Source organism: Pongo abelii, chromosome 3 (assembly GCF_028885655.2).
Source record: "Pongo abelii isolate AG06213 chromosome 3, NHGRI_mPonAbe1-v2.0_pri, whole genome shotgun sequence".
Taxonomy (NCBI): domain Eukaryota; kingdom Metazoa; phylum Chordata; class Mammalia; order Primates; family Hominidae; genus Pongo; species Pongo abelii.
In genome coordinates, this window is record NC_071988.2 from 172052793 (window position 1) to 172071873 (window position 19081).

General features: G+C 41.1%; 1 protein-coding gene and 1 non-coding gene across 7 annotated transcripts in view; both read left to right on the forward strand.

The window, feature by feature from the left end:
• The window catches only part of DCLK2 (doublecortin like kinase 2), a 176423-nt gene that overhangs the window by 121405 nt on the left and 35937 nt on the right, over positions 1-19081 (forward strand). For 3 of the 6 annotated variants that reach the window (XM_024246461.3, XM_054553560.2, XM_024246462.3), the window contains 2 exons: positions 1987-2081; positions 18688-18763. In XM_024246461.3, coding sequence (XP_024102229.2) covers positions 1987-2081; positions 18688-18763 — 171 coding nt within the window. The remainder of the gene's footprint in view (positions 1-1986; positions 2082-18687; positions 18764-19081) is intronic. The other 3 variants (XM_054553559.2, XM_024246463.3, XM_054553561.2) reach the window with 1 other exon arrangement.
• Positions 7898-7960, forward strand: LOC112133256 (U7 small nuclear RNA). Its single transcript, XR_002914928.2, has one exon. It is a non-coding gene; the product is annotated as a U7 small nuclear RNA (small nuclear RNA).

Consider the following 19081-nt stretch of genomic DNA (forward strand, 5'->3'; position numbering starts at 1 on the left):
AAAAAAGGAAAATTTAGTCTCAGCTCACAGCAAGCTTACTAGTTTATTGCTGGTCATAATCTCTCTTTTGTGTGAATTCCATTGAAAAATATTTTTTTAAAGACTTTATTTTTTAGAGCAGTTTTAGGTTCACAGCCAAAGGCACACATTTCCTGTGTACCTCCTTGCCCGCAGACTTGCGTAACTTCTTCTATTATCCACATCCCCCATTAGACTGCTGCATTTGTTAGAATTGATGAGCCTGCACCTAAGATCCATAGTTTACATTGAGGTTCATTCTTGGTGTTGCATGTTTTCTGGGTTTGGACAAGTTTATAATGACATATATTCACCATTACAGTATCATACAGTCTCACTGCACTAAAAACCCTTTGTGCTCTACCTTTTAAATAAGTTTCTTAGAATAAATGACATTAATTGAAATTTAACTTGATTGAGAAATAATCAGGGCTGTTGAATACTCTTAAATATTTTTAATTGTACAGTTGATTGTGCTACACTTGTATTCTAAGTACCCACATGTATTTGTTAATAAAATCTAGATCACTGACCATTATTTTTGAATGAGGGTTTTGAGTCAGAAAAATCAAAGTTTTGGAAATTTAAAAATAACTGGAAAAAGTTTTCATTTTTACTGAAATTTTAAAATGAGCAATACAATAAATATGACTTCATAAACCCAGCTATTCCTGTTTACAGGTGATTCTTGTAATCATTAGTACTCATTGATCCACAATTTCTGCCTCTGCTCAAGGGCTGGTACTCTTTTTTTTGAGTCACCTATTCAGGACCTTTACCTGTGCATTTGGTTTTTTATACTTATTAGCGTGATTTAAAATAATAGTTGTCACTCTCTCATGTTTTCTTTAAAAAAGAATAAAAAGCAAATGAGCATCTCTTTTCTTTCCAAAAAGATGAATGACACTTTTCATCTACTTTGGGCAAAAACTTTGAAAATTTGTAATAAAACGGATTATAAATACTCTATTTAGAGGAGAAAAACATATATCAATACTAGATGTTAACTACTAGTTTTGTGAAATTACTGTAGAAATAGATTCTAATGATATAATCAGGCATAAGTCATACTGAAATGTTTGATCAGAATTCTGTAGTACAGAATCTGCAAACGAACCTTTCCTGGGGGAGAGGTTTCAAAGTTTTCAAAAACTGAAAACTTTTTTCAGTTATTTTTTAAATTTCCAAATTTAATTTTCTGGGGGAAAGGTTCATTTGCAGATTCTATACTACATAATTCTAGCATAGGATCTAAATCGAGCTTTCAACCAAAGAAGTGTATGGAGGTTTAGAGCAGATGTGTAGAAAACTACCAAGATTTGCTGACAAATGGGGAGGATAAGCTGTGTAGAAAAGAAAATGGAAGGAATTAGAAATAAGTAGTCTAGATAAAAAAGGTTGAAGAATGTTTTTCACAGACTTTGAGCACATAAGTAGGAATTACAAGGAAAACTACCAGCACATTTTCCCTTTTCATTAAGAAAATACTTAGAAAATGTGTTTGTATTATGGTGTACTTGATTTAGGAGAGCCACACAAACTTGGTTATCCAAACTTCTTGGTTATCTTGGTGTACACCAAGATACTGTATATTGAAGGTTACGGAACAGCCTTCATAGTAAACCATTACAAATATAACAGCTATCTCTACCTTTGCTGGCAGGAAGGATACATGGACAAGTTCTCGTTCACATCACTAATTCCATAATGTCTTCTATTTTTGTTTATATAGCTGTCAGAAAACTACTATTGAAAATAGTTCTAGTTTCACTCTTTGATTTTTTTTTTTTGTCTATAATGCAGTAAGATACATTATTTTTGCTTTTTGCTGATTTGCCGTCTGCTTTGAGCTGAAAATGAGTTGAAGCTTCATTGGACCTATATTGTGCATGCACCTAGTGTATTTATACTGTCTGGTTGTTGTCGGTTTTAATGGGACTTCTGTCTTCTTTGTTGTCTCATGGACAGTTAATGGAACTCCCAGCAGCCAGCTTTCTACTCCTAAATCTACGAAATCCTCAAGTTCCTCTCCAACAAGTCCAGGAAGTTTCAGAGGATTAAAGGTATGAAATAGGATATGTGGCATATTTGTGTGATTTTGTTATTTTGAGTTTCATAGTTTAGCAGTTTAATTTGTTTGGGGGCTTGAGTACAGTAGCAAATTAAAAAGAGTTTAGGATTTTGAGCCTGGTAGACTTGACTTTGAATCCTGTGTACTGCTGTAATTTTGGCCAACTCACTTAACTCCTCTGAGCTGAAGTGTTTCTAATCTCTAAAATGGGAACACGGGGTTGTGGTGTTCTTATTTTAGAGATGAACATAATGTGGTAAAGTATAATAAATAGTAGTTTTCCAATTATTATCAAAATGATTTGCAGCGGTGAAGCCTTGGAGAACATCATGATTCTTTAAAAAAATCTAGTTTTGAGTCATGACTTTAATATTGCTAACATAATTTGAGTTTGTCAAAAGCCTAAAATGAAGTGGAATGCTAGCATAATGTTTATACTCACAAGTGATAACACAAGGAAATATGGTCATCTTTGGTGAGGAACTTAGAAATAATCTTAGGTGTTGATTATGATGTCCTAAAAATATAAACAGTAACAGTATGATTAGCAGTTGATTTAATAGACAGTTATCTAATAGAGATGAGCAAAACCAATTTTGCAAAATTTCAACGAGTTTTATTTGATGTAGTAGTTCCTAATAATTTAAATTTAGAAGAGAAAATTTGCCTGGTAAAATAACAGTAAATAATTAGAGCTAAAGATGGAATTTCCAGCCAGACATGATAGCTCACGCCTGTAATCCCAGAACTTTGGGAGGCTGAGGCAAGTGGATCACTTGAGGTCAGGAGTTCAAGACCAGCCTGGCCAGCATAGTGAAACCCTGACTCTACTAAAAATACAAAAATTAGCCGGGCCTAGTGGTACAAACCTGTAATCCCAGCTACTCCGCGGGCTGAGGTGGGAGAATCACTTGCACCCAGGAGGCAGAGGTTGCAGTGAGCCGAGATCACGCCGCTGCACTCCAGCCTGGGTGACAAAGCGAGACTGTGCCTCAAAAAAAAAAAAAAAGGAATTTCCTTTGTAGAAACAAAGGGTTGTCTACATGGTAATGAATTCTGAGAATACTGATATATATGCAGTGTCATGTATGTGTATACATAAATTAACTTTAATTCCCTTTATGTGTTTTGATTGATCAGATATATTATTAGGAATGTATTTTCCAAAGTTGGTTCCCTAAACACTTCAAATATAGCCCTAGAGGATTTCTTTAAAGATGTTGAAGAATTTTTTTTTATTAGTAAACTTAATGGTTAGAACCCCACCACCCTTGCATGAGTGAGGAATGGGAACCTGCCAAGCCCAGCCTCTCTGACACCTTCAGAGCAGCGTGTGAGGTCTGTGCTTCCCCACTTCTCAGAAGGTTTTGTTCTCCAATTGACTGTAAGGTTTGCTTGTCTTGCCCTGAGAATGTTGTGTGTCCTTCAGAGTAGACTTGTATAATGTTTAAGTACCTGAGAATAAAAAGAGGAATTCTGGAAAAGGACAGAGCATCTGTTTTTGTGCCTGCTTGCTTATCCTTGGCAGAATTTGGGCTGAGATTAGTAGGATGTTTGGAAGTAGGGAGTATCTAGCTCTCACCTACCTGTAATTACTGCAAGTTCCTTATACTTATCAAAAGAAGCAGGCATTTTTCTGAAGTACTAACTTGACTTAAGTCGGTTCATAATGTGATTTCAGTGGACTTTTAAATTGTCAATTCCCAGAAAAGTTAGATAAATTAAGAATTAGTAGTAAGCTAATTATTTTCAGATTTTTCTCCTATTTTCCCTGGAACAGATTGGAAGTACATTGTTATTAATAGAAGTAACTTTCAAGAGAACTAAAATAAAAATAAGTTGATTTACCTCTTTTCAGGTTTGTTGTTTCAAAATTTGTTAAAGCAAAAGCAGGTGGCTCCTAGAGCTGGTTAATTGTTCTAGGGCAGATCTAGGATAACCTTTCCAGTGAGCCACATGCCAAGGTCATTCATATTCCTCCCCCAGGCCATTGCCCCAGGTGGGGTGGGGCTGAGATCCTTAACCTAGGGCCTCTTTGGGGGATCAGATGGGACACTTTAGTGCCTGCTTACTCTGGGTCTTGGTCACTTCCCCATTTTTTGTTACCCATTGGTAATCCCAGCTCCCATCTTCCTAGTCCATCTTCAACTCTAAATCCAATATTGTCATTTTCTGTTTTTGCCACTAGGCCAGTTGGTGCTGCTTATTAGTAAATACAACTATAGCTTCAGGACAGGACAGCTAACCGTTTCAAAGAAATACATGTTAATATTCTGTGCACACACCTGCTTCACACATGCACGCATACTTGTGCAGGGTCACTCACATTTGTTAAGATTAATGGAATTTTTGAAACATAATAAATTGTATTATTGCTGAGACATTAAGTAAAATTGTTCCTTCTATGCTAGGTGTATCTTAATTATTATAGTAACCCCAGCATTTAGCACACAGTAAATGCTCAAGGATTACTTGTTCACACCAAGAGGAATAAAGACAAATTTGTTGATTAAGGGAAATGTTGATTACTGGTCAAGATTGAACATAAGATTATAAGTAAGACAAAGAACAGTTGTCTTTCCAGGACCACCCCCTGTTCTCCACCACTATGCCTGAGGCCTGTGGGCTTTGCTGACAGCTGTGATACTTCCTCTGGGTTTTCTTTTTCTTATCTGTAAAACAAGGACTTTTGATTTTAAATGACCTCTAAAATGCTAGGAATATAGTTCTGTTAACTTGCCGAAAAACCTAACTAAAAGGCTAGGAAGTCTATTTTTTGTGCTTTTACTTCAATGCTGTTGCAAAACACTGAATTTTACATTAAACATGAGTAACTAATGTCTCTGCCACACTGATTCAGCTTTTAGGCCACAATCCCAAAGCTCTCTAACTACTACCTATTCTCATGGGTCCAGCCTTTTGGAAATTTCATCTCATTACAGTTCCCATAATCTGTAGTATATATTGTCATTGGGATGAAAACCTGCTTTTTAAATAATGCAATTTAGTCAGGTTACTTTACTGTACCACATACCCTAATTTTGATGTCATTGCAAGGCACCAGCTTATTTTTTTCTATTCAGTGGCATGACAGATGAGGAATTACAGATAATTACCGTGTGTTAGTACTGCGCGTTTCCCTTCCCTTCATTTAAAATAGCTTATTAAGATCAGTTAAGAGGGAATGTCTGAGAATGGAGGATTGTTTTTCGTGGGCAGGAACTCTTTACCACTATTTATCCTAGTTAGATGCTTTAATGGCCTTGGGGGATAGATAATCTTTTTCCAGAGAATCAGAGAATTGATAAAAGCAAGCAAACCAAGCCAGGACAGCATGTGCAGGAGCTGACAGTCTCTCTAGCTTCCAGGACACAGCTTTTGGCATTGATGGTTTTTTTTTTACTATCTGGATTTTATTCACTAGGGAGCTAAATAAGGTTAAGGGTAAGCAGAATTTGATGTTCTGTCACAGTTTTTCCCTCTTTGTATCCATGTCTGGGAATTATTTTAATATTTTTGTAGGGGCATTGAAAGAACTGAAAATGAAAATAGGATATGTTTAATCTCTAATCACAGATGGTTAGTGACACTTCGGTTTGCTCATTAAGAAAGATATAAAAAATAGACAATCCACCCTCCTCTCCACAAAAAGTACTCGTAGTTTTCTTGGTACTCTTATGAGGAAGATGATTCTGCTAAGACTGTGTTCTTTGAGGGGCTGGAAAAAAGCCAGTAGCGGAAGCAAAGCTTTCTTCAACTGTGAATGATTTTTTTGCAGATGAGCATGTAAGAAATAGGGTGGTGACCGAGTAATTAAGGTTCTTTAACCTTAAACTGAGAGACTTTAGGACAACTGAGCGTTAGTAGTATCTTGATTATATATTTGTTTTGTTCAAGTAGTGTTAAAGAAAAAACACTAATTATTCCAGATACTTGTTAAAGACTATAAGGGAGACTTTATTCAAAGAGTGGGAGTGGTCCCTGGCAATTGGTAAAGAGACCACTGTAGTGGAGCCTTGCAGGGAGGAAAAGAGGAAATCCAGCTCCAACAAGGAAAAGTGGGGATTATAACCAAGGAGCAGGGTGGGAATCAGCAGATGGAAGAGTATTAGAGGAACCATCCAGCATAAGAGGCTTCCGGCTCAACCAACTTGATAGGCTTATTGCTGAAGGCAGGCTGGGGAGATCTGACATCAGAGTCAGATACCAAGTACAGGGGATTTTCCCTAAACTGACTCAACAGGAATCTTGCTCAGACCTCAGCCTGGATTCTACAAGGACAGGGAGGGAAGCCCAAGATTGGGCCTAGTCAAGCAGAGGATTTTGTAGAACAAAAACCAAAAGAGGGGCTAAGCAGTTTTGAAGTGGCCTAACAAAATAAGTTTTGGTCATAAAAGTTTTGGTCATAAAAGAGTTTTTGTCAGTAGTTACCTAAAACCATAGAGTGTAAAAACTGGAAGTAGTTTCAAACCTTGTTTAGTCTTCAAGATGGAGAAACGGAGGTTTTTTTTTTTGTCTTTTTGTTTTGTTTTGTTTTGTTTTTGAGACGGAGTCTTGCTCTGTCGCCCAGACTGGAGTGCAGTGGCGCGATCTTGGCTCACTGCAACCTCCACCTCCCAGGTTCAAGTGATTCTCTTGTCTCAGCCTTCTGAGTAACACATTTGCTCCACAGGAAAAAGGTTTGAGCGATTGGGAGGGAAATAGGGAGGGGGAGGTGTGGGAAAAAGAGGGAGGAAATCCTGGGGTTAGGGAGGAGGCTGGGTGAAGAGGGGTGGAAAGACAGAGAAAAATACCTGGTGACAACTTTTCCTGAGAGGCTTGGGGGAAAAGTTTGCTAATAGGTATCTAATGGGAGCTCCTTGAAAGTGAAACTGCCTACACTGTGCCCATTATTTCCACCTAACCCCATAAAGCTTTAGTAAAATAACAGAGTTCACAATAGTTTAGAGTTTTTGGTTTTCTTTGGAAGACAGTACTCAGTGGAGCTGAGTATTGTCAAGATTGGTATAGATTGGAATTAGCATAGTCCAGGTTCAGCAGATACATGGGTTACAGGGATGTGGGATGATGTTCTGTGGTGGGCCTGTGATGGAAGTCACGCTGTGGGTATGGTGGCACAGCTGGGTGTTGAGCCCATGCTCATAAACACTACCAGCCCCAAGGACACAGTGGAGCAAGACCAGTCTTCTTAAACAAATGATTGGAAACAACATGATCAGACCAAAAATTTGTAAAGTTACTTATTAAAGGCTAACACCACCCAGCAGGTCCCTGTTAGGCCTCTTCCCCAGAACCTAGCTCCTAGGTGTTAGAACTTGGCTTTGCTTCTGTTTGGACTTAGGGAATCTGGTTTTCCTGAAGGTAAGGGCTGCTCCTGGTGATGGCCACCTAGGGAGGAGGCATTTCTGCAGGCCACACACAGCCTCTCTCACCTCAGTGGCCCCAGGCTGCCTCCCACAGCCAGGAACATGAGGAGCCTAGGGGCTTCTGAAGTAAAGACAATTCATGCCAAGGTGTACTATGCCTTTGTTACGAGACTACAAAGCTCCTCGAGACTCTGGTTTATTTTCCTTTTGTCCTCTAATTCTTAAAGTTTTTTTGTGATTATTCCGAGCTATTCTAGTTCAGCTAAGGGTAACCAGGACAAAAGTCTTGGTATGCTTAGGCCAGATTATTAAGGTGGGAATGGTGCCCCCTGGTGTGCAGCTACGCAGAGGACCTGGAGGAAGAAGGAGACCTGAGCTCCCTCTCTCCTCTGCTGCCTCCTCCATTTGGAAACAGACACAGAATGATGATCAAAAGCACGTGAAATGTGACAGTCCTTTTAGAATTTGTCTAGCAGGGTTTCTGGTGGTACCAGAAGACTCCACACAGGTAAATCTATTACAACATTTAGGGCCAGGTGTGGTGGCTCACGCCTGTGATCCCAGCACTTTGGGAGGCTAAGGTGGGTGGATCACGAGTTCAGGGGTTCAAGACCAGCCTGGCCAATGATGGTGAAACCCCATCTCTACTAAAAATACAAAAATTAGCCAGGCATGGTGGCAGGTGCCTGTAATCCCAGCTACTTGGGAGGCTGAGGCAGGAGAATCCCTTGAACCCGGGAGGCAGAGGTTGCAGTGAGCCAAGATCCTGCCACTTCACTCCAGCCTGGGCTACAGGGCAAGACTCCGACTTAAAATCGAAAATGGAAAAAAAGCACGTGAAGTCCAAGTGCCTGGGTTTGATCTTGGCATGGCCACTCTTAAGCTGTTTTACCTAAGTCACATCACCCCTATCTGTGAAAAAAGGGATTAATAGGACCTACTGCACAGGATTGAGATTGATTAAATATGGAGAAAGCAGTTAGGGTAGCCTTGTTATTCTTTCTTACCATAAGTAAACCTTGGCATTTCCAGGTTCCATTTTCACATGAAGGCAGTTTTACTTACAAAAAAACTAACATGCGGTAGTGTACAAGGGGGAAAAAGAAAGTGAGAGAAGTCAGACTCCAGATTTTATTACCTCCTCTGCTTTTCTATCACCAACTTTTCCTCTCAACTTTCCCTTCACCTCTGCTTTCCTGCCCTCTTCACATATTCCAACCCTATCAGTAATCTATAAATGACTCTATTAGAAACAGATTATCCCACCTGGGAGGCTGAGGCAGGAGAATTGCTTGAATCTGGGAGGCGGAGGTTGCATTGAGCTGAGATCGCACCACTGCACTCCAGCCTGGGCAACAGAGCGAGACTCTGTCTCCAGGAAAAAAAAAAAAAAGTTATTCTGGTAAGGCATGGTCGCTCACGCCTTTAATCCCAGCACTTTGGGAAGCTGAGGTGGGTGGATCACCTGAGGTCAGGAATTTGAGACCAGCCTGGCCAAAATAGTGAAACCGTATCTCTACTAAAAATAGAAAAACTTGCTGGGTGTGGTGGCACGTGCCCATAGTCCCAGCTACTTGGGAGGCTGAGGCAGGAGAATCACTTGAACCCAGGAGGCAGAGGTTGCAGTGAGCGGAGATCGCGCCATTGCACTCCAGCCTGGGTGACAAGAGCAAGACTCTGTCTCCAAAAAAAAAAAAAAAAAAAAAGCAAAAGGTTATCCCAGAATTTAGCAGCTTAAAACAAAAGTAAAAAATTTATTTTCACACACAGCTCTTACGGGTCAGAAATTCAGGAGCAGCTTAACTGCGTGGTTCTGGCTCAAGATCTCTCATGAGGTTGCAGTCAAGACGCGTCCCAGGGCTGTAGCCGCCTGAAGGCTTGACTGGGAATGGAGGATCCCCCTTTGTGGTCACTCATTCACTTGCTGGCAAGCTGGTGCTGGCTGTTGGCAGGAGGCCTCGGTTGCTCACCATGTGGACCTCTCTGTAAGTTGGCTTGAGTTTCCTCATAACACAGCAGGTGGCTTTCCCCAGAACCAAGTGATAAGAAAGAGAGAGAGAGAGTGCCATACAGAAGCTGTCCTTTCTGTGACCTAGCCTTGGAAGCCAGACCCCATCTCTTCCATAATATCTTGGGGGTCACACACCAGCCCAACTCAGCCTGGGGAGAGACATCACAAGGCATGAGAAACGGGAGGTGGGGCTCACAAGGGCTATTGTGGAGTCTGCAGTCACACCAGCCTTCTCTCCATTTTCATCTCTTTATCAGCCACTCAAAATTTCTGCCCTGGGCTGCTCCGGCTTCCTCATCCTGTCCTTTCCAACTTTCCTGTCCATCCTCTTTTTTGAGGGCTGCCAGAGTCTCACCCCATCAATTTTATTGCTTTGTTCTCCTTCCAGTCCTTTTGTTCCTCAGACTGATGACTGCCTACTCATTCTTTTTCCTCCTCTTCAAATCTTAGAATCCCACCCCTGCGGACCTCGTTTGCTTCTTTTAATGCTCATCTTCCTGATTCTCCATTTTTCTGCTTGACCCCAACCTATGATCTTCTGTTCCCTCTGTGCAAGTTCCTCAGAGTCTCTTCAATCTAGCTGATAACTTTTCCCATAGGAATATTTGCTATGCTTAAATCACAGCATTTTCTTTGGGACAGATAGGCAGTAAAGAGTAGTAAATGTGTCATCAGCTGCCAGATGGATGAAGAAAGCATTTCCCTGAACTTTAATTCATCATTCATGTTCCAGTTTAAGACTTTTAAGGCAATAGTAACTTCAGGCTTCAGAGTCACAGCACATCTGTGGACACTGAGGGATAAAATGTTTCGTGTTTTGATGCTGAAGTGTATGCCTGGAGGCTGTCTGCTGTGAGCATTCTTGCCGGTTGAAAGAAGGAAGAAAAAAGTACATTTGGAACATTATCCAACATCTTGAGATTATGAACTGTCTGATGTGCTGATATTTTATCTGATGATGTCTCCTGGGTCTGCTGGTGGTGAAAGATTTTCCAGATTTGTGAAGTGTGATGAAAGGGCTGGTAGTATCTCATCCTGATTGGCAGAGCTAAAATGTAACTCATCGACCTTCTGAACTTGAACACTTCTTTTCGAAGCTGTGAAATGTAAATCCACAGTAGCTGCTGACCTTAGACATTTTTGCTTTTCCCTGGAGCTTTGGCTTTTCTTTTGTAATTAAGACTAGTTGATAACCTTCAATACTAAGAAACTGACCACTTCTCATTACCCCAGAGATGGATGGTGACTTCATCTTTCCATATAATTGATTTTGTAGAACAAAAACCAAAAGAGGGGCTAAGCAGTTTTGAAGTGCCCTAACAAAATAAGTCATAATGCATCTCACACTTTGAGGACAGTGATTTGCACATTGTAGTTGCTCAGTCAAGTCTGGTGCACTTGGGAAGTAAATGACTCACCTGGGCTGAAGCCCATCTTTCTGAGGATGCAGGGAGGGTTTACCAAGTAAATCAGTGTATGAATAGGATCAATTCTAAGAATTTCATTTGAATACAGCCGGCATATGTGTTAAACTTAAATGCCCCATTATTCATGAAAGTGGGCCCAGAAATTCTTCTTGGTAGTGCATTATAGGTAACTGGATGGAGTTAAAGACTTAGAGATTGTCATCGTGGCTGCTTGTAGTAGCCTCCATAGTTATAACTGAAGAGGCAGACACCTCTCTCATCACCCTGGCATCCTAGAAATCAGTGAAACCTCACAGTGAAAGCCTGCAGGTATTTTTAGCAAGGAGGCATGATCTCACCACCTGTCTGTTGGTCACAATCCAGTAAGCCAACACCTTACTCGAAAGGCTAATTCAGAGGGGTGCGATGAGATTCTCTGCTGGTTTTGGCAGGCCAGGTAGTCAACTGTGGTGGTGTCTGTATTTGGAAGAACAGGAAAGCAGAAGTTGGGTTCCACGCTGCCCCTTTGATAGACTGTAGAGCTGGCTGTTGTTTTAAACCATATTCATGTTCAGGCAGTGGATTCTATTTAACACTGTTAACCAACCACAAGTCTTAAGTGCCACTGTTTTTGCCAAACGAAACCAAATCTAAGCATGTAGGCTGTGTTACCAGCCTCTGGGTGCTGATTCCGATTGTTTTCATATCTCATTACTCATACTGATGTATTTCAAATTATCAGAAATCCAATATGAAAATAATAAAGGTTTCTGTTCTTGAATACATTCCTAATTCAGCGTTTATAATACTTTACACTGGATTTTATTCTAGTTAGTGGAAACAATGTTCCTAATGTTGAAAAAACCCACAAAAATGCCAATGATGCAAATCTATTTACAAGTACTATCTAGTGTATTTAAAAAAAAAAAATTCAGTATACTTCAGAAGTTACCTTCTTAAAGAAAAAATTTATCTTAAATTCTATTTGAGGAAAGGCTGTGAATTTATCAATTTGTGTATCATGTGACTGAATTACAGGAATGTTACTATAGTTATATAATCATAAAACATGTTCTAAATATACCATAGTGTATATTTTGATCAGCAAGTCTAGAATTGGGTGACTTCCTTTAGTTGGTTTAATAGCCTTGCAGGACTTTTCTCATAAACTTAGAGGATAGGACAGTGTGAGAATCGCCAAGAAGCTCTTGGGCTCTGGAGTCAGGCCTGGGTTTGGATTCTGATTCCACGTTTGCTCTGGTGATGGGCAAGTTATATAACCTCTAAGCTCTGATTTCTTCACAGGTCATTGGAGATGATGACCATACCTAACTCATTCAATGCAAAATACTCACTTCATGACTTGGTACAAAGTAGGATTCAATAAACCATGTGGGTGTCCTCTTTCCTTTTCTTACAAAGACAAGGTTGTTTGTCTTTGCAAGATGTCGCTGCAAGATGACTTGCAGTGGTTAGAGTGACAGAGTGAACTTACACAGATTATGGTAGCTGAACAGTTAATTAAAATTGCTGCCAGAAACTTCATCCACACATGTTCTCAACCTTGGCTGCATGTTGGATCATCTGCAGAGCTTTTAAAAAATCCTGATACCTGAGATTCTTTAATTAACTTGGGATTCAGATTGACAATAGAATTTTTCAAATCTTCCTATGTGATTCTAAGATGTGAGGAAAGAATGGCTGCTTTATAGCAACAACCATACCCTGAAGGTTGTTCTGTTTTAAAGTTTAAAAGTGCAAGAATTATCTTGGAGGAAAAGCTTTCCTAAGAAAGTTCTTGCTGACCAGGAGTTTGCCTGCTGGCCAAATTCAGCCAGTCACCTGTTTTTCTGAATAAATGTTATTGGAACATATCCATGCTCATCTGTTCATATATGGCCGCTTTCATACTCCAGTAGCAGAGCCAAAGAGTTGCTACAGAGAACCTGTGACCCATGAAGCCTAAAATATTACTTTCTGGTCCTTCATAGAAAATGTTTCTGACCTGCTGGGCACGATGGCTCACACCTGTAAACTCAGCACTTTGGGAGGCCGAGGCGGGTGGATCACTTGAGGTCAAGAGTTCAAGACCAGCCTGGCCAACATGGTGAAACCCCATCTCTACTAAAAATACAAAAATTAGCCAGGCGTGGTGGCACATACCTGTAATCCCAGCTACTCGGGAGGCCAAGGCAGGAGAATCACTTGCACCCAGGAAGCAGAGGTTGCAGTGAGCCGAGATCGTGCCACTGCACTCCACCCTGGGTGACAGAGTGTCTCAAAAAAAAAAAGAAGAAGAAGAAAATGTTTCTGACTTGACACTTACAGTAGACCGTTTACCACTTGAATTGTGATGCCATTTTCCAAAATGCATTCAAGAAAGTCAACTCACTACAGACAAATATTTCCTAGATTCTGTTCAAGTTTGTCCTTTTATTAAAAAAAAGAAATATTAGGGAAAATCTTTCTCAAACCATGTTTTTATTCTGCTCTCACACCAAAAAAACAATAAGCACAGAAGACTTTTTGTGGGGGATGAGTTTCGTTCCATCACCAAGTGAGCAATCAGCTCTACAGCAGACACTAGGTGGGTGTCCTCCCAATTCGATTCTGACGCTGTCTACCTGGAGATAGCATCAGATCCCATAGGTTGAGGGCCCATTCCCCAAAACTACCCCCTCCTTCAGACACCAGTGGCAAGTCTGGGCCTCCGGAACTTGTGAATGACCAGCTTCAAGTTGCAGTTCCATGACCACTCTTTGGGTTTGATTAATTTGCATTTCACTGAGCACTTCACTGTACTCAGGGAAGTGTTTACTAATTTATTATAAAGGATATTATGTTACAAAGGATACAGATGTAGAAATATGACTGGACAAAAGGGTATGATCTAAGCCCAGCAAAGTCGGTTTGTTCTGGTTTTTCTTAGCCTCTTTATAGAGCATTCCTCGCTTCAGGGTGTGGGGCAGGACCTCCTCTGGAATGAGAATCTTATGACTGCAGTCAGATTAGAGTCCTGCCTTAGGCAGGTGAAAGGAGGGCAGGAGAAGGTCAGAGAGATTGTTTTCTGAGGCCTAAAGCATCCCAACATTATAATAAGGGCTGTGGGAGTTAATGAGCCAGGAACGTGGATGAAAACCAGTGTAGCACAAGGGTAGCTAGCATTATACTCAAGTCAACAATTACATGCCATAATGCAGTAAGTAACCACTCTTGCTACTTTTTTTTGAGACTTGCCTATTTCAGAACAGAGAACAGTTTTAGTGTAGCACTTAACATTTCTCCTTAAACTTCAAATTTGTAGAAATTGTGGTAATCTGCTTATCAAAGAAGTTTAACATAGGACCCTCTGACATAACTCCCTTGCTAAAAACATAGAAAACTGGAATGTTGCTCATCATCAGATGTCCTCCATCAGCCATGAATGCCTTTAAATGATGCTAGCAGTTGAGAGCACTGTAAAGCATCTTCTGCTCTGTTTTCAAGTCTTTTTAAACAAAGGTCTCAGCAGCTGGGAGCAGTGGCTCACGCCTGTAATCTCAGGACTTTTGGAGGCCAAGGCAGGGGATCACTTGAGGTCAGGAGTTCGAGACCAGCCTGGCCAAAACGGTGAAACCCCATCTCTACCAAAAATTTAAAAAATTAGTCGGGCGTGGTGGCGGGTGCCTGTAATCTCGGCTACCCGGGAGGTGGAGGTTGCAGTGAGCCGAGATAATGCCGCTACACTCCAGCCTGGGCGACAAAGTGAAACTCCATCTCAAAAAAAAAGTTCTCAGCAGAAGAGGATTCTTGCATATTTCCCTTCCTTGCTTATTCATAAAAATGTAGCCACTGCTGCCGGAGAAGTAGCGAGGTGGTACAGGGGCACCAGATCCCAGAGAAGACACTCAGCAATATCTTCAAGGTTCTCTTCTGTCACCTTCCCTCCTTGGCCAATCAGAATCAGGACCTCATTAGGAAATATATCCCCCACCCCCTTGCCACCGTCAAACACAATGCTGTCTTTCTGAACCAGTTGGCAATTATGAATGGTATCCTGAAAAACTGTAAATGCTGCCATCCATTATGCTTTGTTGAGGAGGACCTTGCTAGAATACCGCATCTAGGCACTTTCTTTGTGCTGTCTCAGCATCATAGTTGCTGATGGAAGCAGGAATGCTCATTAGCATTTTAAGAGATTTTAATAGAAATTGTTAGTTTGACAGTAGAAATGGGACAGGTTTAATCTTGAATGCCATATTTGATCTCTCTGGTACTAATTCAATTCTTGCTTCAGTAAGAGAGTAATTCATTTACAGGAGACAAGGGAATATACACATTTTGCAAAGGAAATGATGAGAATTTTGCAAAGTCACAGCTTTATTTCTTGTATTTTCATTGCTCTTTGTCTGCATGTCTCTCAGGGCACTGGGAATGCTTTGCCTTATATTTAACAATAGATGCTTCACACTTGCCAGTGATCTGTCCAGAGATCTTACTGAATACCCAGCTTTTCTTCTACCTCTGGAAAGCCAAGCTTCATTAGTGGGAGGTCCAATGAACTGAATCACTAGCTGAGCGATTCAAACACAAGCTCAGATTTGTGCTGTAGCAAAATGGCTCCCTCTCACGGCTCTTCAGAGTCATTTGTAACCATCAGCACCTATCCTGAAATGCAGAGGTTTCACTGAAGGTTTTAAGTTTGGGTGCACCTATCCCTCCTCATAAGGTTGTAAACATCTGAGCAGTAATAATGATGTGTCTTCATCTTCTTATCCCTTAAAACAGCACAAGTCATTGCTGTAGATTTTACTGAGGAGTGAAGAGGGAGAAAGAAAATTGTCTCTGTGTCTAATTATGTTTCTCTGTTCAGCTGCACTATAATAAAATTATCCCCTTTATTTTTTCATGCTTTTTTCTTCTCTTTAGGAAAGGCTTATTTTCAAATAAAGGAACATATTTGGTTAAGTAGTTGGATAAGTCATCCCTGTTAACACTGCATAATTGTTTGTTTGTTTTAATGCTTGAGGCTTCACACCTTTTAAAAAATATTAATTTGACAGCTTTGAAAAACGTCTTTGCCCTTATTGTTTGCTAAGAAGCTGCATTTCCTGGTGTTCAGTGGAGCCTTTGTTAGGTACACTTGCAAGTGGCCCTTTGCTTGGCCCCATGCCATGCTCCCTCTCGCTCGTTCTGGCTCTCTCTCTCTCCTCCCCCGCTCCCCCCCCCCACCCCCCAACGAGGCCCCCTGTTCCTTCTGAGGCTCAAGGCTTCAGCCCAGGTGCCTCTCTCTTTTAGTCACTGGAGACCAGGCTTCCATCACTTGTCCTGTTTCCTGGTCTCTTTCCCTGCTCCATGTCACCCACAAATCCCAACACATGCCAGGTTTGTAATTGCTGAGTTATATAGGGGATCAGGGTAGGGTGGGAGTGAAGGTTTAATGAAGTAAACATTGGGAAAATTACAATGGTTCACAGGAGCTCAACTGATAAACACTTCTATTAGTTACTGATCCATGTGAAAATGTACATTGAAGTAGAAATGCCTGTGTTTCAGCCCCTCCTGATGTGATGAGTGTCCTTGACTCAGACAACACATCAGCTTGCAGTTAAACCAGTGCTTACCCAAATTAGCTCAAGAAAGGGACTTGTTGTAGGACCATACCTGCTTCCAGGACAGCTGAACAAGCAGGCTTCATGGAGAGCAGGGACCCAGGTATAGGTCTTAGGACCTCAGCTGTGGGTGTGGGGACCTGCACTCTGCTCAAAGTCCTGAGGCCTGAGTGCTGGGAGAGGCAGTGGTTCCTGCCCAGTGACCATGCCTGACCCAGCTGCCTGTGGCCTGACCATGTGGGGCTGCGTTGCCCTGGGCTGTGAGATTTAGACCTGTGGGTCCACTGGTCACTGTCCACCATGCTTCCCAAGCATTGATTTTCCACCTCCCCTGTTACTTTATTCTGGGGCAGGCAGTGATTAGCAGAGATCTTTTTATCTTCTGAGATATAACTTTCCAGAAAAATCATGTTCATATCTTTATTCCTGTTAAGAATTTGGCTGGCCAGGCCAAATGGTGGCTCACGCCTGTAATCCCAGCACTTTGGGAGGCTGAGGCGGGCAGATGGCTTAAGCCCAGGAGTTCAAGACCAGCCTGGGAAACACAGTGAGACCCTGTCTCTATGAAAAATACAAAAATTAGCTAGGTGTGGTGGCATATACCTGTAGTCCCAGCTACTTGGGAGACTGAGGTGGGAGGATCCCTTGAGCCTGGGAGGTAGAAGTTGCAGTGAGCCAAGATTGCATCACTGCACTCCAGCCTGGGCAACAGAGTGAGACCCTGTCTTTTATTTAGCAAAAGGTCTCCTTATGGCCATTTACATTCAACAGTTCACAAACATTCTTTTTTTTTTTTTTTTTTTTGAGAAGGAGTTTCGCTCTTGTTGCCTATGCTGGAGCGCAGTGGCACGATCTCAGCTCACTGCAACTTCCACCTCCCGGTTCAAGCGATTCTTATGCCTCCCAAGTAGCTGGGATTACAGTCATGCGTCACCACGCCTGGCCGATTTTGTATTTTCAGTAGAGACGAGGTTTCACCATGTTGGTCAGGCTGGTCTCAAACTCCTCACCTCAGGTGATCCACCCGTCACGGCCTCCCAAAGTGCTGGGATTATAGGTGTGCACCACCGCACCAAGCCCACATTCTTAATCACTCATTTCAAGGTTCTGTGCTAGATCATTTAAGAAAAGGCACTGATAAACTAATATTGAGTTAGTGTTACGTGTCAGAGACAAAGTGTTTTACAGGGATAAGCTAATTTTTATTCTCTAGCAAATCTTTGAGTTGGGCACTGCTACTATCTCCATTTTCAGAGGAGAAAATGAAGACTTGGAAAGTTTAAGTAACTTTTGAAAGACAAAAGCAAATTGAATTATTGTAAGTATAAAACGCATCAGAACAAGTGGTGGGAAACACATTAGACAAGTAGGTAGGGGGACAGGTCATGGCCGGAATGCCACGCTGAAGATTTTGGAGTTACTTATTATGTTGGTAACAAAGACACACTGGGGTTTTTGAATCCTGGAGGTGATATCCCAGCTACTCTTAGGAAAAATTTCTCTGGCAATACTATGTGGAATGGGAGAGACTGAGAGTAACTAAAGAGGCCTTTGATGCAACGCCAAGTGAAGCCGGAGAAGGACTTGGACCAGGGTGGTGGCCGTGGGTGGGGAATGGAATAGAGAATGGTATGATTTTCTTTTAGGCTTTCCTTTTACGTCCCTTTTCTGGACCTTGTTTTTAAACACTGTAGCTTTTTAAACATTCTGCCATAGAGTGCTGTCTATTTGGAGTTGCCTTCAACTTTAGCAGCTGAAAATTAAACAGAACAACAAAAAAGTTAAATTTTGAAAAATTGCAGTTGTCCATCAGTTGTCATTTATCATGAGGAAATAAAATGATTAAACTCCTAGGAGTCACATGGTTAGCCTGGAACCATTAGAATTATCTATAGTTCTAAGCCTTATTGTGCCACTAATAACTATCTTATCCAGCCGTCATGCCATAGAGTCTTTTAATTCCTTTTATGGAAGTAAAACATAACATAATTTCAAAAAAAGGTAACTGATGATTTTTCTTATGTCTAATCTGAATGAAATATCTGAGGAAGAAATGCATTAATGTGATGTGCATAAGGAGAGGGGTGAGATGAGAAGAAAGGCAATGCCTCCTCGGTTTCTGTGACATAGTTTTACATTCTGTAAGCATTTTCTGTGTCAATGGATTAGTTAGCTAAAGATTTGTAAATTATCCTGATAAATAATGGTCATTTTCCTCTTTCAGCAGATTTCTGCTCACGGCAGATCTTCTTCCAATGTAAACGGTGGACCTGAACTTGACCGTTGCATAAGTCCTGAAGGTAGTTCTCAATCTGATCATTACTTTGATAAAGGAAATCATGCATGGGAACTTGGTGCTCACCTAAAACTCACTTGTGCTAAATTACAATCTTCCTAAAGAGGGATGTGATCACATCACCTGTCAGCCCCTTTGGCCTTAGTAAGAGGTGGGGATGGGGGTTACTTCAAGATAAAGAAAAATCTCATTGTCATTAACTAGGCTATTGAAGCTTCAGATTTTAGACTTGGGCTTTTATTTTTGTGGTGATCTGCTCACAACTTCTAAATATATTTCCTTTCTCTCAATTAGATAACAAAACTGTGTTTTCTTGATTTGG